The 21,918-nt window shown below is 37.0% G+C and overlaps 1 protein-coding gene across 6 annotated transcripts in view; it reads right to left on the bottom strand.

Annotated features, from left to right (window-relative positions):
• PIBF1 (progesterone immunomodulatory binding factor 1) overlaps positions 1 to 21,878 on the bottom strand; it is a 118,191-nt gene extending 96,313 nt beyond the window's left edge. For 3 of the 6 annotated variants that reach the window (XM_062020504.1, XM_062020510.1, XM_062020509.1), the window contains exons 1-7: positions 21,197 to 21,329; positions 20,610 to 20,926; positions 19,318 to 19,418; positions 17,320 to 17,518; positions 11,640 to 11,759; positions 3,138 to 3,271; positions 956 to 1,064 (exon numbers count right to left, since the gene is read on the bottom strand). In XM_062020504.1, the coding sequence (XP_061876488.1) occupies positions 956 to 1,064; positions 3,138 to 3,271; positions 11,640 to 11,759; positions 17,320 to 17,518; positions 19,318 to 19,418; positions 20,610 to 20,861 (915 nt within the window). In that variant the 5' untranslated portion in view covers positions 20,862 to 20,926; positions 21,197 to 21,329. Of the gene's footprint in view, positions 1 to 955; positions 1,065 to 3,137; positions 3,272 to 11,639; positions 11,760 to 17,319; positions 17,519 to 19,317; positions 19,419 to 20,609; positions 20,927 to 21,162; positions 21,330 to 21,453; positions 21,813 to 21,839 lie in introns of those variants that run through there. The other 3 variants (XM_062020507.1, XM_062020506.1, XM_062020505.1) reach the window with 3 other exon arrangements.
• Positions 21,879 to 21,918: the final 40 nt, after the last annotated feature.

Raw genomic sequence — 21,918 nt, 5'->3', positions numbered from 1 at the left:
AATATAATCTCAGTCCCTTCAAAGATTATGAAGCAAATCCCCCTGGAAGCTATATCCATGCATATGGAAGAAAAGGGGATGGGAAACAACTTGCATGGATTTACCAAGGCCAAACTGTGCCTAGCAAACCCAGTTGCCTGTATGGATGAGGGGAACAGCGGTCCATGTCATTTATTTGGACTTTTGCATGGCTCTCAGCCACCTCCCGTAACATCTCTATAGGAAATATGAATCGTATAGGCAAATATCTGTTGTACAAACTAAATATGAGCTGGAAGCGTGCCCTGCGAGCAAAGGTGGCCAAGTGCCTACCTACTAGGCTGTACTAGCAACAGTGTAGGCAAAAAGTTGAAGAAAATCATTGTTATCCTGTGTCCAGTACTTGTGAGACTGTGTTTGGTGTGTTGTGTCCCATTCTGAGTTCCGTATAAAGACAGACATTAATATACTGGAGCAAGATCAGAAGAGCTCTACCAAGATGATCATGGACCAAAGCACATGATGGAAAAGGGACCAAGAGAAATGGGGCATTTTTTCAGTTCTCAGAAGAGAAATCTGGACGGGGAAAAAAACCTCAAATTGTAATATTCACCTATGCAACTAGAATGCATAGAAAGAGTCAGAGTTAACAGAAAAAAAGATGCAACAACTCTGATTATGTATTAAAAAACTTATTCACAAAGAAGGGGGATAAACACTGGAGAACAGATTGTCCATAAAGGCTGTATAATCTCCATCCTTGGAGATGCTCAAAACTTGGCAAAGCCCTCAGCAACCTGACCTAAGCTGGCTCTGCACTGCAGGGGAAGGCTGGATCAGCAGGTGTTCCGAGGACCATGCTAATCTAAATGATTCCATCATTCTATAGGTGATCCTGACAGACTTGTTTAAACAAACCATCAAGTTCCTGAGATGAAGGAATAGACAATTACTGAAATAAGAACTTTACATTTACCTCTTTTGATAAGTCATTTCTTTCTTTAGCTTGTGCTTTGTGCGACATCTCTAATATTTCATATCTTCTTCTGAGTTCTGACAATTCATGTTCAAATACATCACGGTCACTGTTAAAATGAAGTGAAAGTATTAGATAAAATGTAATGAGCAAGACTGTTGTGCATTTGTCACTTCTCAGACTTCATTTTGTTCATTTGTCACTTCTCAGACTTCTTTTTGTTCATGACATTGATTTCTTCCAACCAGTCACTTGTAAGGCAATTAATCTTACCTTTTTTAGTTATTAACACCTGCAACAGTATCTTATTATGCAAAAGCATTTTCTTAGCTTTTAATTATTTTTTAAAAAAGATCCTAAATCATAGTACGATAATCCTGAATTCCCATCCTCCTCTAATTATTTTTAATGTAACTTCGGGCTACACATTTCTCCTCTTCGCAATGAGCTTTACGTAGCCTTGTCCACCATTTTACCTTTATCAAGCTTTTGATACTATTTCCCAGACACTCTCCCGAATCTTTTGCAAATATTCAAGTCTGATGAAAACGGAAAGCAACTCCATTCCCATCTTCCTAATCAAACAGAAAGCAAAATACTCGTTCTTTGGTTGCTACTCTCCCTTACATACAGTCCCCTGAAACTAGAGGGGGTTGTACCACTTGTCATGTTTAAAATGTACATTATACAGTTGCAAAAATTAAGCTGGTGTCCTTAATAAGAGTGCTTTCCATATGCACAAAGAAGTAGCTGTGTCTCCACTCTAACTGACCTTGTCAGAACAGTGAAATGAATGAACCGGTATGAGACTGTAGTTTGGAGAAAAGAAAAGCGCTAACCAGTTTTATATTAAGCAGAGCATAGCTTTAAAACTGAAGTAACTTGTAGTATGCCAGAATTCGAAGATTTGACATAGCATTTTTAAAGGTAGAAACAAGTCTGGAAGTGATTAACTCCTGCTCCCAAATATCCTCATGCAGTCATGCCAACAGTGCTCTCCCCTCTCCTTCATCTGTGCCTACCCAGATGAATACAACCTACTCTCTAAAATATAGTTTTGGCACGTTCATTCATGCTTTTTTCAATTGAAGGCTGTGTTAAATGTACACTGTTAAAACACTGGGGCCATTCACACGAACATTATTACAGTCCACTTAAGATGCAGTTGCACATGGGAAGCAAACCATAGCATCAATATGGGTACTAAAAGCATAGTTGCAATATGCTTCCAGGTAGTTTCCAAGATTGTTTTAGAACATACAGCTGTGAAAAGTTATCCAGAACACAGACTCTCCTTCAAATGCATTAGTGGTAAAGTCATTTGTGTCAGTTACTGGGTCTGAGTTCATTCAGTATGAACATGTAAGGTGCTGACAGGGTGTTTTCTATTCATAATCCCTATTTTTTAATCCATCCCCCAACAAACGTTCCAAAGGCCAGATTTCTTGTACTTGCAAGTACACTGAAAAAGCCATTTGAGAACTGAACTATGCAGTGTATGTCTATGAGTCTATTTATAAGAAGTCCATTTTCACTATTTTGCCATTGGAGTTTACAAGAGAGCCATTCAAAGTATAGGCTAGAACTCTATAGTTTAGAAAAAAAATCTGTAGTTTAGAAATGAAGAGAGTCACTGGGACTTCATGCAGTTAAATCAATTCACTATAGGCAATTCTAAGGTTCTCTCTTATGAGAACAAAGAGTTCTCATAACAGTCCTTTAAAATTGATAGTTACAAGGACACTTTAAGTTCTAAATATTAATTTCCAAGGTCTTGTCCTCTTAATTCACTGTGTGGGCACCAGACAGTACAGCACAGGCACTTTTGTTAGATCATTGCTTCTAAACAAGTACTATTTTTTCCTAAGATGCTCGGCATCAACAGCTCCTCCTTCTTTAATTGTGCTGAGAGTGGTATGGTCTTTGGAAAGCACAGTAAATCCCTAAATATAAACTTTTAGGAAGATAATTTGATGCATCAGATTACAAAATGCTGTTCAGCTTATGACTGCAATACACTACAGGAGAGAATTGAATCATTCGTAGATTTAGCTAAGGAAAAATCTGTAATGTGCCTAAGTAAAAAAAAAAATCAAAATGAAAAACTCTAGTCAATTTAGGTTGAAGTTTATCTATTAACATTTCTATGTCAGTAGAACACTTGAGCTACAGAGACACCTACCATTTTACTTTGTCATAGTTCTCTTGTCTGTAATCACCTTGTTGAATCATCTGCTTTGTATCAGCCAGTTCCAGTGTTAAACGCTGGCATCTAACCTCAAGCTCTGACCGACTCCTCCTCTCGTCTTCATAGCTCTAGAAGGTAAGAAAATTTGAAATTATATCACAGCTATACTGATATTTACTTAAAGTGATCATCAACTACATTTTATGAAGACCTATTAAAAATATTCAAGTGGGAGTATTTTCATTTGTCTCAGTATTTGGAAATCTAGCACGTCACAAAGTACCCAGCTAAACCAATACTCAACTTATTTTTACCTTATACTAAATAACTAATGTACCTATTTTTTTCTAATATATTTGTCCATTAGCACAACTTCCAAGAACAGCAACACTTACATATACAACCAGACAAACCTATAGTAGGAGCAGAAAGTCATATCACCTTTTCAACATTTTCTAACAGGTTTCCTTGTGAAGATACTTGCTAGTCGACTTGAAAAAAAAAAAGAGAGGATTGTTTTTTTCAGAAAGTTTGATAACTTCTGTAATTATATGAAAAATTTCAGCCAGTTACCCCCAAATAGTATCTGACAACTTGTGTTGTTTGAAGTTTATCACCAAAAGCTTCGATGGAGGAAGTAAAAAAACCAAAACCAATGGGGATGGGGGGGAGGGGGGGGGGGGGGGGGGGGGAAGAAAACAGTGCTTATTTAATGGGCTATTGGCATTTCTTTCCACTTCCCCTTTTTTTTACCTCCTCATATACTTTGAGACACTACTACTCGAACCAGAAAAAAGGCACCAAACCAAAAGAACACACAGGAAGCATTTGTGTTTTAAAGCACTGGTTATTCATTTTGAAGATAAAGAGATTTTCTAATCATCATACTTTTCCCTCCCCTACCATGAGAATAACAGAATTTTGTACCTTAATTCCCAACCTAGACTTCATTTCTCATACTTTTGTACAAAGCAGGCATTTATTTTCACAAACTCATCTTATTTGTTTGTCCTAACTGCTGCACTAATTTCTTCACAAAAACAACTAAAATATAATGCTCATCCACATATACTAGGGATAAGGGGATGACTGCAAAAAGATTTGCTAGTTAAAAACTTGAGAATACCTCCTGGGTATTTAGATTTTTTCTGAGTTCTGTTTAATTAATTTTAATTTTGCAATAAGGGACACTGTGTGAGTGCATAATTTTTCAAAATAAAGTGAAAGCTATGCTTTAGTTACATGAGAGGACACGAATCATGTCTAACTAGTTTCTAATAAAGAAGAAACTTTTAAGATAACAGCATATATGGAGTGGACAACTCTTATATACAGCTTCCCAGGAGGAATGAACACAAGGATAATATTCTAGGATAAGGATGGAAAGTCTCAAAGAACACAGTGATCAAATTCACAGGGACCATAAACACTGACAAAATGCCTTCTTGAAAAAAACCTCCACATCTAAATACTAAAGATACTACAGAAAATCTCCCTGAGTAATTAAACTTACTATAACTACGCTATTTATAAATAAGATTTTTTGGTTTATATTTTACAAATCTAGTAATGCTCACTTGCAATAAAAGCACATTAGATCTCAAACAGAAGATCACAACACTGAGAAAGTTTTCGTGAGGATTTTGGATGGTATGTCACTGAGAATAGGTCAGCTAAGACATCAATGTTATTCATACTAACATACTGCTACATACGGCTTATTTTTATATTTAGTGTAATTAATGGATATATATTAAGCAAATTAACACTACACAACACTGTCTTAAACCAGTTAACATGGCATTATATATAAAGCCTCTGTCAGATGTTTTTAAAAGTGTTGTCTACAAATTAGCTAGTTTCAAGGTACCCTGTGTAAGTACTCTGTTACTACAGTGCACACATGACTCATCTTGCAATACGAAATGGTGGTAAGGGCACTTAAGTGCAAACTGAGAGATTAAGCTTGCATCCAATTCCGCTGTGGATATCCCGTGCCATTCTGCTGCTAATACCATGCTGGAATTCATATGCCTTTCACAGAGTGGGCTATTGAAACTCCTACAGTATTACACATCTAGCAGCAAGAAGATGACTATCAAAGTATGAAATAATATTGGTTAACTTCTCTGCAAATGTCATCAACAGTTCTGAAATGCCAATTAACAGAATTGTTAAATAGCTACAAAATTAGTTCCTTCTAATATCCAAGACCTAAATTAGTTTTTGGGTTTTACTTAACAAATCAGGTGTTAATGTAATAGTATGATGACTCCAGGGAACGGGAAGGAAGGGGAATTCTACTTTAGAAAGTGACACTCAGACATACCTAAAGTATCAAATCGTTGAAACACATTATTAAAGAAAGAGGATTCATTTTGTTTTGTTTTTAAAGATTTACTACAATTCTTGAAGAAATCGAGATTCTGCTAATTCTACTGGTCACTGTTTTCCAGCTACCTTATCTTTTAAGTGTCAAAGTTGTATTTTAATCACAAGAATAAATGTGACAATGCAAGCCAATAGACAGTCTATAGACTAACAAATAAAAAACCCCCTCCTATATGATGTGTACATCTCCAGGTAGCAGATACATAAGCTTCTGGACTTCTATAGCAATACATCTGGAAGACATATAAACAAGCTGCCTGTGCTCAGTAAGAATAGGCCTTGCTTTGCACGTGATGAAGTTTGTTTAATTTACAACAACGCACATATACTCTGAATTGATTTTCAAATATCTGCAATGGAACAGCTTTATCTTTCAATTTATCTTCAAGAGATAGCTTAGAAGTCTTGATGAACAGCTTTGACCTGCTAAAGCAAAAAGGGGAGCTTTTAAAAGGACCGAGATATAGAGCACTTTCAAGGACATGAATGAAGTCCTGGAAATAACATCAATAAATAATAACTGAAAGCCTATAAACCTGAAAAAAATAAAGGACAAATAGTACAAAACAGGAATTGCACAGAACATGTTTTCAATGATCCTGCCAACAATGCATGACATCTTCGGCTTCTTACTAATTTTTGCTACTGTAGAGAACACCAACCGAGACAGATGAGGTGGCTAAAACAAACCAACCTGTCCTTTGTGAGGTGGGCAGACAATCACTGACCAGGAAAGTTTTTCACAGAGCTAAAAGACCCAGTATTAGTCAGTACAGCGGGTTTCTACAGACCATGTGAAGCAGTCTTTACCAAGAACCGCTTTCATTTGGTTTACCAACCTTGTCAACAGTTGGATGTTTCTAACAAGAAGACTCTGAACATGCCTGATCTGAACCATTTAAAACCCAAACTGGCAGAGAAAGTAAAGATCTAATGACAGACCTAAGTTTTATGATATTCAGCTTCACTGGAATAAACGGCAATTTATAGCAGTCACTGAAATAAACACCAATCTAAACTTCAAGTAGAAAAATTGGGACATACTTTTTGAACAAAATTGTACACGACAGGCATTACTTGATCTTTCAAAATTCCTTCGGATATGAAGATGAACAACAGAAATGAATGGAAAAGATTAATCAGCCAATCAAGCACAAATAGCATGAATTCACATTTCTCCAGATAAGTCTGTGGAAGAAAATGCTTTTAAAAATCTTATTTAAAATAACTTCATATTTGAAGTATCACCTACACAAGCTGGCACTTTCTGTTCATATCCTAAGGGGTCTAAAGGTCTTAAAGTACCTAAAATCCCTCAAGTTACTTGGATGAGGTGCTGCTATTTAGCAAAGATGACATTTTGCTTCAATCTGTACACATAGTACATATTTAAAAATTATTGGTCAATACATTATTTATTTGAATACAACTGTCCAAATGTCAGGAAGAAATGATACCTAACTGGGCAAATATGACACCTCTTCTAGTGTGTTGATATGAAATTGGTAAACTGCCAAAGACTGTAGATGGGGTGTTATCTGCCACTAAAAATTGTAAACAAAAATGTTGAGCTACTTCCAAAACAGGGAAGCTCTGCAAGAAAGGTAAAAAAGAAAAGCTTTGGCAGAAATGCCTCTGTTGCCAAAGAAAGCAGGGAGAATAAAAAGCTGCTGTGGTTTAATCCCAGCCAGCAACTAAGCATCACAGGGCCACTTGCTCACTCCTCCCTGCCCCCCTCAGTGGGAAGAGGAGGAGAATAGAGGGGAAAAAATAAAGTAAAACTTATGGGTTGATATAAGAATAGTTTACTAACTAAAATAACAAAACATAATAGTAATAACAAGGAATATAATAAAACGAGAGAAATGAAACCTGAGGGGAAAAAAAACTCAAGTGATGCCCAATGTAATTTCTTACCACATGCTGACGGACGATTGAGCAGAGATTCACCCCTCCCCTTAGCCCCTCCCAGTTTATATACTTGGCATGATGTCCTACAGTATGGAATCCTTGAAATGACTGTATTTGAGACTAGAATGAAACCATCTGGTACTTTCTGAACAACAGCTAGCAGTCTATACGAGCTACATCTCAAAAGAGATAGAAAGATACTGAATAAGAAAGGAAATTTTCATAGATATGTAAGTTTTCTTGAGCCTTGGAAATTTTAAGCACTGGCCCAGGCTAACTGAACAAAGTACATATTAATGGTAATAACAGAAGCAAGGCACATCTATACACTAAAACTGAGGCCTTGTCTGTCCTTTCTAGAGAGGGACACAAAGACCAAGTAATCAAAGCACTGCTTGAAAGATTTTGTGCCAGGGGGCTAGGGAAGGGTTCTAGAGTGCAGTCTTTAATTACAGATTTCATTACTACAGAAGAAATCTTAGGGAATGTAGTCCTTCTGGAGCAGCAACAGTGGCCTCAATTTTACAATGCTCAGATACATCTAATGCCAGCTGAATCTTTGAGCACAATTACTTAGTTCATTCTTTGAAGACTACAGAAATGTTTTTCCTCCAGCTGGGAAACAGTATTACAGAGAAAATTGTTAGGTATGTCCAGCAAGACCTGACAGCTACTAATCCTGATTCAGAGATGGGGTCTTAGAAGAGATCTTTGTCCTACATACATCCAGCTTTGTCTTTAGGCTAACCACAGCTTTTAGATAACTGTCATACTATAAATTTGATTGCAAGTCCTGAAGGCAACTTTACAGAAAAAAATAACTAAAGAAAGGAAGCCCTGATAAAATTGTATCAACACTGCATTCCAGGAAAACATTGCCAAGAAGTGCACAGCCAGAAGAAGAAAGCAATACTTAATCTTCTAGAGCTATAAAGAAAAGCAGAATTTCCTTCTCAGACTCTCTCCCAGCCTTGAGAGAAACACACCAGTGGTAAATTACATCTGTTTGAGGTAAGGTTCTAACCACTTTTGGAAGCAAACAACTCTGAAAATAGTACACTTATGTTCAACATGGGAACACACACATCAGAAGCTGGTTTTGTTTCTGGGAAGCTCCTGGTAATGCAACACTACAGCTGTACTTTCTTCTCTATCTGTACCTCCCAAGGCGGTGGTGCCAACATTATTCATACTTTAAGTACAGAGCACTGTAAAAGAAGGACTGAACCAAGTCTATACTACACATTTGGTTAGACATTAGTCACTATTGCAATACAAGAATATCGCTTTTACCAGTTGCACCACCTCCCCCCCGTCTGTTGCTGTTGCATCTAAAATCAGAGGAATCCCAGTAGTTTAAATCAGACAATAAATGAACACAGACCCAATAACTTAGTGGTGGTACTGCAGAACCACTTATACTGATCACTTTAAAACGAGAAAGTTTTGTTAAAAGACGTTTGTCACTAGCTGTTTGTATGAGATTATGCTCCAGTGCTAGAAATCAGTCCTTGCACACTCTTCTCTGCTACCTACCACTTGTCAGAAGCAGCTCCCTACCCTACAGGGTCTTCAAGGTCTGATTTTATACAACCCATACTCAGCCCTATCAGCTCATCGTAACAGCCATCAGAGAACAGAAATGTGCTGCTTTGCTTTCTCTCAAAACAGTATTAAAGGCTCACAAGCAGAGAAAATAAAATAATCAAAAGTGCCTTACATTCACACTTCAAAACAACAACAAAATTAGAGCTCATTTCCTTTGACCAAATTAAAGGACTAGAGGCATCCTGTCACAAAATAACATAGCTAATGTCAGGCAATGAGTCTTACCCGGTGAGGTAATTTCATATTTAAGCTCTCCTAGAGTTGGCTTAACATACTAGACAAGTTTGGATTTTCCTTTAAACTTGTTCAGTTCTTTGCTGACTAGAGAGTCTTTACCCAGTTCTCTCATATTTCTCATTACTTCATTCTGGGTGAATATTTACACGTATGAAACTTACTGAAACCTAGTCTGTTGGTCATAAACAAGCAGAAATGCCAGCAAAATCCTCCTCCTCCAGTCATTAGTAGTTAATAGAAAGATTTGGGCTAAGCTTATCTTTTTCCACAAAAAGCAAAGAAAACATGTTGAAACTCATTAGGAAGAACCTTAATTATCTGCAGAAAAAAAAGGAACGCGTATTGTAGCAAATGGTTTATTCTCACAAAAGAAAAAAGTAATAAAAATGTCTAAACATAGGTAATGACTGTATTTCAGATGTCTGTATTAGTATTTCACTAAAGACATTTTAAAGCCAGAACAGACACTTGGTTGATAAACTATGTAGAGAACTGAAATATTGCAACTACAGGAGAAACTAAAATGTAAGGAACACCACATGGGAAACCAGAGGAAGGATTTCAGGAGTGTAAATTATTAAAAAATAGGCAAGAAACTTCAGCAACTGTTTCTTGTAATTGGAAAAAGGAACGATTCAAACATCACAAAAAAAGTAAAAGAACAGAGTAAGACCTTAAGTAAGACTCTGAATGCAACTGTGTTTTATTTTCTACTGATAAATTTCCTTGTAATAAACCCTGGCCTTACTGAAGGAGCTCAAATAAGTAAGTTAACCCAACAATACGCCTTGAAACCACATTTTTTGTAAACTGCAAGAGATTCATAGGTATGTGATCTTTTTTATATTAATTACATTGAAGATTCTGAAGTATCTCATATCAGGCCACATTTCATTAACTATCCAAAACTTGTCATCTCTATGCATAAGAGGTAAGGTGAAGACTTGGATTTGTGGTTTTTGTACATATGGAAAAACTGTAGTAAGTGACCTTATCTAAAACCTGAGAATCCCAAGGAACAATTTTAATTAACAATCAATCATTTTTTTTTCTAATGACATTTCAATATCTAGATGTCTTCTATGTTTTTCTTTTTAATGAGGTATTCATTGTCACTAGTTATCTCTCATTTTAAGTATGATTATGTAAAGAGGGCATAAGCATTCAAAGAACCACCTCAGTTCAACACACACAACATTCTATTGCTTTCTCATCAACTTCTGAAGAAGAGCAAACTTTGACCTTCGAAAAATAAATCAGTGGGAAAGGTGGATACTGCCACCATGTGGTACAAAGAGAACAAAATTAGACGTTTTGGTATTAAAGGTCAATGTACCAAGAAAATAATTTCTAACACAACTTTAATTATTATTATCTGGTATCCCATTAAATTACTGAAGAAAAAAAATTAATACAGATATCAGTCAAATCTCGGAAGGCTGAAATCCTCCTGTAGAAATTTATTAAGTCAGAGTACATTACATGTACAATGAAGGAAAATACTTACATAAATCAACATTAATAGGATTAATATAATTTCAGTTATGACCAGAGACAAGGAAAAATAATTCTGAAGCACATAAATGCAGAGAAAAGAAAGTAATATTATTCTGTAAATAAATTGAGTAAAAAAAAAAGGTGACGAGTAAAGAATTAGTTCATAAGTAGTAAAATGCCAGTGGCATTTAAATCCCTGCTAGCCATGACTTGGATATACTCTGTGTACCTGAAACTTTTATCAAAACTCCAGATTTTTGTGGAACAAAGCTAAAATACAAATCATCCTAGCTGTATACAAACTAAGGATAGTATAAATACTCATAAATACCTTAAAAACAACATTCTCTTCATATTGTTTCAACTCCTCTACTATTTCCAAATTAAAAAATAAATATATTCAGATAATTTGTTTCTCTACTTCTGGCATTTATAGCTTTGCCAAGATCAAATTGTCTTTTTCTTTAGTATAAACAGGAAAAATAAAATACAAATGTTGAAAAGCATAACAGAGAAGAAGTAACTCCAAATAATTCTTTAAAAATGCATTTTTATATCAGTAAAACAAAAGGTTAGGCAAATTACTATTAAGACATAGCCATCTCAAAAACTACACACTGAATCATCATTGTATTTTCAACCAATACTGGATGGATCTCCTCCCTCAGCTTCCTACCTTCAACCTTGCCCTCAGAAAGCTGTGAGAGTCTATCCTGGACAGTCTCACAAGAAAATCTTGCAGGGTAGCCATACAGATTTTATATGTTCTACATGAATAATGATTTGGAGAATGAGTTTTTTGCTATATATCTCTACATAGTTTCTTAATTGAGATAATTAAGATACACAGACCTCTGTCAGACACTTCAGTTGGGATTTGTACCCACATAGTTCTTCTGTTAGGCTGTCCTTTTTCATCTGTAGGTCACTTAGGTCTTTTCTTAAGGAATGGACAACTTCATAGAATCGGATCTAGAAGAACAAGGTATACAGTCAAAATTGAGACTAGCAAAACTGCAATCACAAAACTAAAATCCCCAAAACATACCAGCTCAACATTTTATGGCAATAATTCACCCAAATGATTTCTAGTGCATGCCAGGAACTTGGCTGGGGCCAGGAGAGTGGAGAAATGTAGAAGCAAGGACAGTATCTGTAGCCTTTGACAGAGGCAGCTAAGAAATAATCAGATTGTGCTTAGCACTGAGTAAGAGGAATAAAGGTGAAGATAACTGCCTTAGTTGAACAGAAATTTATCCCAGTCAGGCTGCCCAACTAAACAATAGAGCTGCTTGTGGAACACGTGGTTCTACTCTTTGTGCCAACTCTAGAGCCTACTTGATTAACAGTGTATAAATGAAAAAAAAAAAAGAAGTCTATTTTGCAATAAATCAATTTAACTTGCTAACTTCCCCTAAGCCAATATAAATTTTTATAGAGTGTAGAGAAATGGAGAAAGATTAGTTTTGTTTTCTGCCAGTTCAGTGTGCTGAACCTGCACCAAGAAAAATCCAAGAGCAAGCAGAGGAAGTGGGAACAGCACATCAGGAGGAAGAACTGTGACACCCCCCAGACACACTTTCAAGCAGTAGCATCCTGTGATATGGGTTCAGCTGCAATATGCAGCTAAGCCTCTGAAAGACTCGCATCTCCTAAATTAACACTGAAAAGAAGCCTTGCAAAAAGCATTTTTTTAAAAAATTCAAAATCTGTAACACATACTCCTTTCTTTTCCCACTCCAATCATAGGCACAGTCTCAGACAAAGAAGTCTCAGATTTGTAAAACTTTTCCAGAACATTTCTACTGAACAAGAAAAAAAATACTAGAAAACACAGTAGTAAAACCACAAAGTCAGTACTAAGACCCAGAGAGACAAAACAAAGAAGAAAGAGCTTTTTTGATATACACCCACACACACGTACACAGAGGTTATTACTCTCAGATTACTGGATACCATAAAATGTTTGTTTTGGGGATGAAAAGAAAATACTAGATAATTAAGCACTATTTTAATGCAAAAGCTACTCCATATCCCCCTCATCATTAACGCTTTGTTTGATATATGATTAAAGAAGAAATACAAGCAAGAAAACACAGATAAAAGTAACCATTTAAAAGCAAACTGTACTACACTTCCATGTAGAAGGAAGACAGGAGTCTCTGTTTTGCTACCTGTAAATAGCAGGAAAAAAAAAAGTTCTGGGTATTCTGTTCCATATAATTGACAACATATAATTCTAAAAAACATGGAAGCCATGGAAATCTGTGAACAAACGTGTAGTGTGCTTTATACAATAAAGCAAGTGTGCAACGTGACTGGAAGTTCAGTAGTAAGGCAGAAAAATTAAAATTTCTAAAAAGTGGTGGTTTTCTTCCATTTTTGTTTTCACGTTTTTTCAAAAATACTGTACTTGTTGAAAGTTGTAGATGTTTGAGTTTATTGTACTCAACAAGAATACTCCACTTTGCATCCTTACCTTTAGATGAAAAGCAAAGATAAGCTAAAATAGGACATATGCTGGATAAAGTTACCTTTAATTGACACATGCAAACTTTCCCAGAATATAATTGCTATTTTAATTCAGTTAAGTTGGCAACATGCAATTTTAAAACCACAGTTCAATTAAATAAAAAATACGGTATGAGAACTATTTTTGTTCATGTTCTGAAAATTCCAAATGACATACTGAACCATCAGATGCTACAGTTAAAACTATAAATTGCAATTCTATCCTGGGAAGTGAACTGACTATTATTGTCTTATTTTACTGCTTCATTAATATTTTTTTCTTACAGTATTCTATTCCTTCATGTCTATCCACAAAATCATATTGCTTCTAACAGGTTTGCATGAAACCAAACTGTGAAGTTAGTTTTGCAGGCTCTTTCTAACTTCTGAACTACAACAATCTTCTAGTATTTCCCTAGGAAAAAAATCCCCAAACTTTAGAAATGTACATGCAGTGAGGAAGTACAATTTTAGTCTTTTAAATAAAGATTCCGCAGACTACAGTTTTTGTCTAACTGGATTCTGTAAGAACTTGCCTGATTATATCTGAAATTGAGCAACTGAATTTCAAATTTTCATTAAAAAAAATCACCTCCTTAAAATATAACTTTGACACTAATTAGTAAAACACTTAAAGCATTGTAGGTGTTTTTAAACCATTCGTAGCTTTTCCATTAACTTCTTGTATTTTTACTGTGATTTTCCTGGGAACTCTAACTTATGTCATCATGCCACATTCAACCCCAAAATAGACTATGCAGTATCTGCCTTCTTAAACAAAGACCAACTGAGCTGTAGTCAGCAAAATGATGCCACAAAGACATGGCAATCAAAACTGCATCAAACAATTCACAGATACCATTTTTAAACAACTAGGTGACAAATTTTTACAGGTGAGTACACAAGAGGCTGACTTTACCAAACAAATTAAGTGATTCAGTTGCCAAGCATCGGTTTAATAACTGAAGTGCTTTCAAATTTTGTATATACTGTTTATAAAAAAACAACCCATTCTTAAAAAAAGGTTTTTTTTTTTTTTAAATCTAAGTTTTTACAGTATAAGCTAAAAAGAAATCAAGATCTTAAGAGAATGATGCATAAAACTATCATATTTATTTGTCATGAACAGGAACCGTTGCTAGTGTTAGTTCTGACATGTCACTACTGCACCCCTTTGTGGAAGAACAGTGGAAAAACAGCTCACGTTTGTTTTAATTCTAGCATTTAAAACTTGTAATATCTCTAAATACAAAATCTGCATTTAAGCACTTGCTGTTGTTTGTCCAGTATATCAGATTTCAAATAAAGTGTAAATACTATATATATATATATATATCAACAGGATAAGCGGTAATGGGATGAAGCTGGAATACAAGAAGTTCCATTTAAACATAAGAAAAAACTATTTGTGAGGGAGCAGTGGCACAGGTTGCCCAGGGAGGGTGTGGAGTCTCCTTCCTTGGAGGTCTTTAAGACCCATCTGGACATGTTTGTGTGCTACCTGATGTAGGTGGACCTGTTTCTGCAGGGGAGTTGTACTAGATGATCTCTAAAGGTCCCTTCCAACCCTACCATTCTTTGATTTACTTTTGTCCTGGAGAATTGTAAGGCGCTATTTGCTAACTGAAAATAGAAAAAAAAAAAAAAAAGATCATAAGTTTCTTGCTCAAGTTTTCTCTAAGCAGAGATATTTCTCACCAAGGAGAGTTTTATCCTAATACCAGTAGACTTTACTATTAGTCTGTATATAAAACTGGAGACAGATTTTTATCTGCCTGAGAAAAGCACAAGTCCTCCTTAGGTAAGCAAGGTAGGAAATAGCATCAGAAAACTCATTTTTTCCTTTCCTAGCCTTCAGAAGCCAAATGGATGGATATACAAGATATGCAAAACAGTTCTGTAGCTTCCCAGCACTGGTATCAGCTGAGTGACTCAAAATAATGCTAAACAATCACTAAGCTTAACTGATACTCTCAGGTTCACACTGGTCCTGTGGCCAAAAGAGTCGAGAAGAAGCAGAAGACATATTACTACAGTATATCTTCAGAATGCCTTCTCCAGGGACTTAAAATTTTGTCAGAAAAGGACTTAAAAAAGTGCGTAAAGAACTGGGCTTCACTGAACACATTAAGTAGTAGAGTTTGTGTCACAGACAAAAGTAGCATTTACTGGCTGAATACAAGAAGAAAAGGTAGATTAGAGGTAGAAGGTAGCTGTTATTCAGTTCTCCTTCCTTATATCTTTTTTAGAGCCTTTTTCTACTCATAAGTACAATCTAAGTGCCCTAATTGTGGTAGAGTTAAAACAGTTGTTAAGAATAACTCCTGGTATTTGTATGGCCTGTCTACACTCTCTTTTGTACTGACTATTGATCAGGTCCTGAAGTCCTGGAGTTTCCTGCATATCAATTACAAGCTAGCTGACACTGATTTCGGTTTGTGCTAAAAATCTGTTTTATCAAAAAACATAAAATCTATAAAAACTCAATAAAAATATTTCTATAGAGGGCAATGGGTACAGTAGACAGTGAGGTGGTAATAACCTACCAGGCCTCAAGCTAAGTGTTCCTGTTTATCACTCAGAGCCTTAAGATTTTCGTAGTACTTTCAAAAGTCCAAGTTCTGAATCTTTGAAGATATGTTCCCAAAAACATTCTTTAGATAAGTTTTACTTCTCTATACATACCTAGGGCACAGTATATAATGACTTTAACAAGCAATATAACTAATTCATGCAGCATTTATATCTCCACAAATGCACTAAGCTTTTAAATATTATATTATTTACAGTTTCCTTACAATTACAAGCTCTAAACATAAGTACAGTGGTAATATTTTTGCAAATTAAGATTTGTATCTCTCAATCCTCTTCATTCTCAAAAGCAATCCAAGAATGTTCTGGACATGTCCCACAGCCTGTGAAAACGTTTTTTTATTGTATGTATAGTACCCCCCTGCCATAATTAACAAACTTCTTAAATTCAGAAAATGAGTCATGAAGTATACCTTAAGGTACACTATCTCCTGCATTTAGTCAGATAGGAAAGGGCCAAATAGAAAGCATGAGGGAAAGGTAAGAGATGTTTGCAAGAGCCATCTCAACTTGTGGTTCTGGCAAGACAAGTTTGAAACTCTTATGTCAGCCTACTGTAATTTATATCATCAATGTATGTCTTCCATTTAATTTTGGCATCCTATCTGCTTGACTTTCTTAAAATCCATCAGCATTTAGACTCTTTTTAAGACATTAGAAAAGCTACGATTAAAATGTTCTGCTCTTTACTGGAATGCAGTCGTAACAGACTGATCCAGAAGCACATCTGCCTCTGAAGGTCCTAATGTCTGGTCACTCACTGACTCCAGTTGGAGCAGGACAGAAGAGAGACTGGGAAGGAAAAAAGCAAAACTTGACACTTGAGTTTTTTCATGAATAGTGAAGGAGAGAGATTAAAAAAAAGCCACACAAAGGCAATTGCTCACCACCTCCCACAAGCAGATGGATGCCCAGCCAGCCTCTAGGCAATAACCACCTTGGAAGCCATCCCTCCACCTGCTCGTTCTTCCTCTACCTCCAGTTTACACTGTTGGGCAGGAACATAGAATCACAGAATCATAGAATGGTAGGGGTTGGAAGGGACCTCTAGAGATCATGTAGTCCAACTCCCCTGCTCAGGCAGGTCCACCTAGATCAAGTCACACAGAAACGTGTCCAGGTGGGTTTTGAAAATCTCCAGAGAAGGAGACTCCACAACTTCCCTGGGAAGCTTGCTCCAGAAATAATGGATGTTAGATGGTATGGAGTATTCCTTTGGCCAGTTTGGGTCAGCTGTGCAGCTGTGACCCCTCTCAATCTCAGGACTACCCTTAGCTCACTGGGGACAGGAGAAGGCAGAATGGCAAAAAGATTAAGTCTTGATGCTGTGCAAGCACTGTGCAGCAGTAGCCAAAACACTGTTTTAGCCACAAATTCAAAGCACAGCAAGGCCTGACAGGATACATCCAATACAAAGCACAATACTCACAGAAACATATTCAGGGATAGATAGTTGATCTTCAGGCAGAGACTTTAGCTTCTCATAGTTCTCTTCAGTTAGTTCCAAGTCTCGCAAGCTACGACGGATATCTCCAGCCCTCTCCCTTAGCTGATGATTCATTTCCTCCAGTTGCTTCTGTCTCAATAAAATAGTTTCCATTTCTTGTTTCATTAGAGCCTGATGTTTTCTTCAAGATGGATTTGAAAACAGAAGACATTAAGTAGCGCGCAATACAAGTGATAAACCTTCACAATACTCTGGCAAGGGAGTGAGCTATGCTCATTTTGTAGAGGGGAAAATTTACAGAGAGATGAGGTAATTAGTCCATGAATGTACACCACTATGGTTATACAGTCATATCAAACAGTATATATAAAAAGCCAGGAACTTCATAATGCAAAGCCAAAGCTGAGAAGTGACAAAAAGTTTTCATGTATGGTGATCTGAATTTAGAAATTAGTCTTAATTTACCAATTAAAAAGTTAAAACCATAAAAAAGCAGAATATATTTCCACATAAAACCCAAGGAACTAGTAAAACACCAAGTAAAGCAATTGTAACTTCAATTTGTGCCATAAGAAGTTTCAGGACATACATGCTTACTTGCAGCCACATACAACCCTTCACTTTCTACTCACTGTAACATACAAAGTTGCAGGCTTTTAAAAATAAACTTTTTGGGAGGTTTTAGCTGTAACTATTGAACTGTAGTGGTTTTGCCTGGGCCAGGTGTTGGTAGCAGGGGCCTACAGGGGTGGCTTCTTTAAACAAAGATCTATCTGAAGCTTCCCCTGTAACTGATAGGGTCAGTGCCAGTCAATTCTAAGATGGACATCACAGCTGATCAAGGCCTGGTCAATTAGTGACTGAGGTAAATCCAAATTCAATCATTCTTCAAAACGCATTAAATTCCTACATTGCCTCAAAAAACACTATTAAAAATACAAGCTACTACTACAAAGTGATATCTGCTCCACTAGTATCAAAAAGACAAAAGGAAGTCCCAAGTCAGCAAAGCAGTCACACAAGGACATACTCTGTACATAGTGTACAATTCTGCTAAATAGGAATGCAAAGTGAGGTGAAAGACTGATGGGAAAACTAATGTAAATACTGGAGAAAGGAAAGTAGTTCCACCTTTTTATGCCAAGTAAAAACAATTTGCATATCAGCACTTTTTTACCAAGCACTTGGATAACTCCAATATGGCCAACACAAAATTATTCTACTCTGCAGCAAATAAGCACACAGAATGACAGACATTTTTCTGATAGCTGCTCTTAGTTTGCTGTAACTAATCTCAGGTCTGGCTTCACATTCCTAAATCTATTCTAGGTTTACTACAGAATATGACTTTGAATTAGGCCCATCCTATAAGATGGTGCATCCCCTACTGTAAAATGAGACTATTTAGTAATGCTATTTTTTCACAGGTGTTAAAAACCTTAATTGACAAAGTAATTTGGAGAAACCTGACAGCCATTCTATTTTCAGCCACAGGTTAACTCAAATTGTTTCAGAAAAGCAAGATGAAAAGTATGTTTCTACATCATCAACTCAAAGCACTTAGGACCAATAAGCAATTGTAACTGGAAGTGCTAAACAATGTCCCCTTACCTTTCCCAAGTCATCTAGGCTGCAGAGTTATTTAAAAGTCAGTTTAAATTGATACAAAGCCTGCCTCTTCTACCTATTCCTTTTCCTCTTTACTCATTTTAAGAATGTTCATACTCCCAGCTCCTATTAAATTTTGAATCCAGGTAATAATAAAAACCAAAGACACAAATTTCAGACAGTGACAGCTCAATTCAAATTTACTGATATGAAAAAAAAAATGTAAATTCAGTTTTTAGAACAGAAATACTGACATAATCTGCTAAATTAATCCTATTCCTACAACACATAATCATCAGTTTCCAGTAACTGTCTATGAATTAAACTCCTATTAATAAGTTATTAAAGTACTTAAGTTTACTTCCATCATACCTAGCATCTTCTTGCTGTAATGCCAGTTGACTATCCAGTCGTAAAGACAACAGCTGCTTTTGATGGATTGCATCATTCAGCTTCTCTTCTAGCTCTTCAATCTAAATGTAAAGCATAAGTACAAACTAAAGAAAGGAAATTACCTAGGGGATTTCAAACAAATATCTTGCACAAAAGGAGCATCTTGAAAGAAAAAAGTGAAGAGCCCAGTGCCCTGTGAAATGCAATAATGATTGTCTAACAAGACCTGTAATTATGCAAGGCTTCATCAAATACAATAAAAAAAATGTAAAATACAAATAAAACCCCCAATAAAATACAAAAATAAAACCCTTAGTTCTAAAACTGATCTTTTTCAGCCACATAGTTACTTGTTAAGCTAACTTTGAAGCAGGCTTAAACTTGGAGCAAATCAGTGAAAGCCACGGTTAGTACACAGTAGGTTGCAAATGGGGAGTCTACACAAACACGGAAAAGCTTTTACACCTTTCTTAGTTTCATGTAACTTAGTGGAAACTGTATACAACAAAATCTCCTATTATGAGCATGTTAGTATATTCTAGTCATATCTTTGTTAATCGATCAATGAATAAAATGCAGATTACTTCTTCTACTGTACCACAAGTTCAGGTTGTCATGGTTTGAAATGATGCTGTTTCTAGTAAGGGGGTAGGGGCTGTAAAGATGGCTCCTATAAGAAGTTGCTTGAAACTCTCCCCAGCTCTGAGCCAGCAACGAAGCACCACGACGCAGGTTAAAAGCCCTACTAGTTTGCTTATAAGAGTGACAAAACTATTCTTCATATCTGAAAGAAAACAGGTCTTTTGTTTTCAGAAAAACTAATTAGATCTCTATTTGTTCACTTATAAATCTAGAACCACAGAATCATCTCAGCTGGAAAAGATCTTTAAGGTCATTGAGTCCAACCACTAACCTACCACTGCTGGGGCCACTGCTAAACCATGTCCCTCAGCACCTCATCTGTGTGTCTTCTGAGTATCTCCATGGATTCAACTACCTCCCTGGGAAGCCTGTTCCAGTGTTTAAACATAGTGACTTGGACAAGTCAGCTAAGTTTTCCATACCTGTGTTTCCTCTTTTTCTTTTTCCCCAAAGACCCAATATAACAAAACCCACCAAAAAAACCCCCCTAAAACAACTAAGCATAACACTATGCACTTCCAGCATGCAATGCACAGAAATTATTTTCAGAACAGTAGTTTCTACTGTACTCTAAAAACACCAGAAACAAAAAACCAAAAAGACGCAATGACCGGAACAAAACTTCTTACCTTGGTCAAATATTCTACTTTCAAGTTATCAATCATCAAGTTTTTTTGAGATAATTCTATCTTAAGCAGCTGAAGATTATGGAGCAGCTCTTTCCGTTCAATCAGCTGCTTAGTGATTTTAACAGCACCTTCTCTCTCTTCAGAGGAAGAAACATCATCTGTTGGTATTGTAGTTTCTAAGCTAATATCTTCAGACTCTAAGGAGCTGGAAATGTTTACTTTCTTGGTTTCTTTAAAGCTTTTATGAGACATTTTCTTCCACTATGTGCAGAGCTTTTTTTAAGTTGTACTTTGAGATAAGCCCCCTGAAGAATCACCTGCAAGAATCAAAACAATCAAGTGAAAGGCATAATATCATTATTAAAAAAAGTCAGCAGTTCAACAAGATTGTAAAGCAATACTTTTCAGCATTACAGTAGTATACTTCTTTTTGTTCAACCAAGGAAAACTTTTTAAGAAGCCCTGAAGAGGGCAGCTGTCCGAAGACTCCCAAAATAATTATCAACAGGCGTTTGACTGCAGTAAGCTACACACCGGTGTGAATCAAACTTACTAGTAAGATGTTACAGTTAAATCAAGACGTGCACCTGCCACTGACGTTGTCAGAAGAGAACATACGGAAAACTCCTGAGACTCACGAATCACAGAATGGTAGGGGCTGGAAGGGACCTTTAAAGACCATCTAGTCCAACCTCCCACGAGGCGTACAGCATCAGAGAACATCCTATAAAAGGCATAACAGGACTTGAGAGAAAACGGGCGACTACTTTGACAGCCACCTTCACCTTCTCCGAAGAAGTATCTCTATTACTCTTACCAGGCTAGTTTACTTAACACTACTTACCATACAGCGTAACCTTTACTCAGATGGCGCACAGGCTACCGCGTACCGTTCAAGTCCCTACAGAGAAGGCTGCTAGGCTCGGAGGGCAGGCCACTAGCTGCCCGGCTGCCTGAGGCGAGGGGCGCGGAGCCCGCCAGAGGCTCGCTGTCCTGAGGCCGCTGTCGCCTTCTCAGAGCGGCGCTGCGCCGCCGCCGCCGCCACCCACCTCCCTCCTCACGACAGAGGAGATGCCGTCCGGGCCGACGGATACTCGACTCTGCGGAAGTCAATGAGCAACTGCCCGGCCGGTAACAGCAGTGGCGGGGTTCGGACGAGCTGACTCCCCAGCAAAGGAGCGATTCGCGCAGCACCAAACACCACAACCCCGCACCCCGCCAGACGCTTACCTCAGCCGGCGACAGCAGGCCTTGTAGCGCATGCGCGTTCTGCCCGTCGTCCACTCAGGGCTGCCGAGCCGGAGCGGGG

Source organism: Colius striatus, chromosome 1, assembly GCF_028858725.1.
Source record: "Colius striatus isolate bColStr4 chromosome 1, bColStr4.1.hap1, whole genome shotgun sequence".
In the NCBI taxonomy this organism is placed as follows: Eukaryota; Metazoa; Chordata; class Aves; order Coliiformes; family Coliidae; genus Colius; species Colius striatus.
The sequence above is the reverse complement of the archived record's forward strand: the minus strand, read 5'-3'. Positions and strand labels throughout refer to the sequence as shown.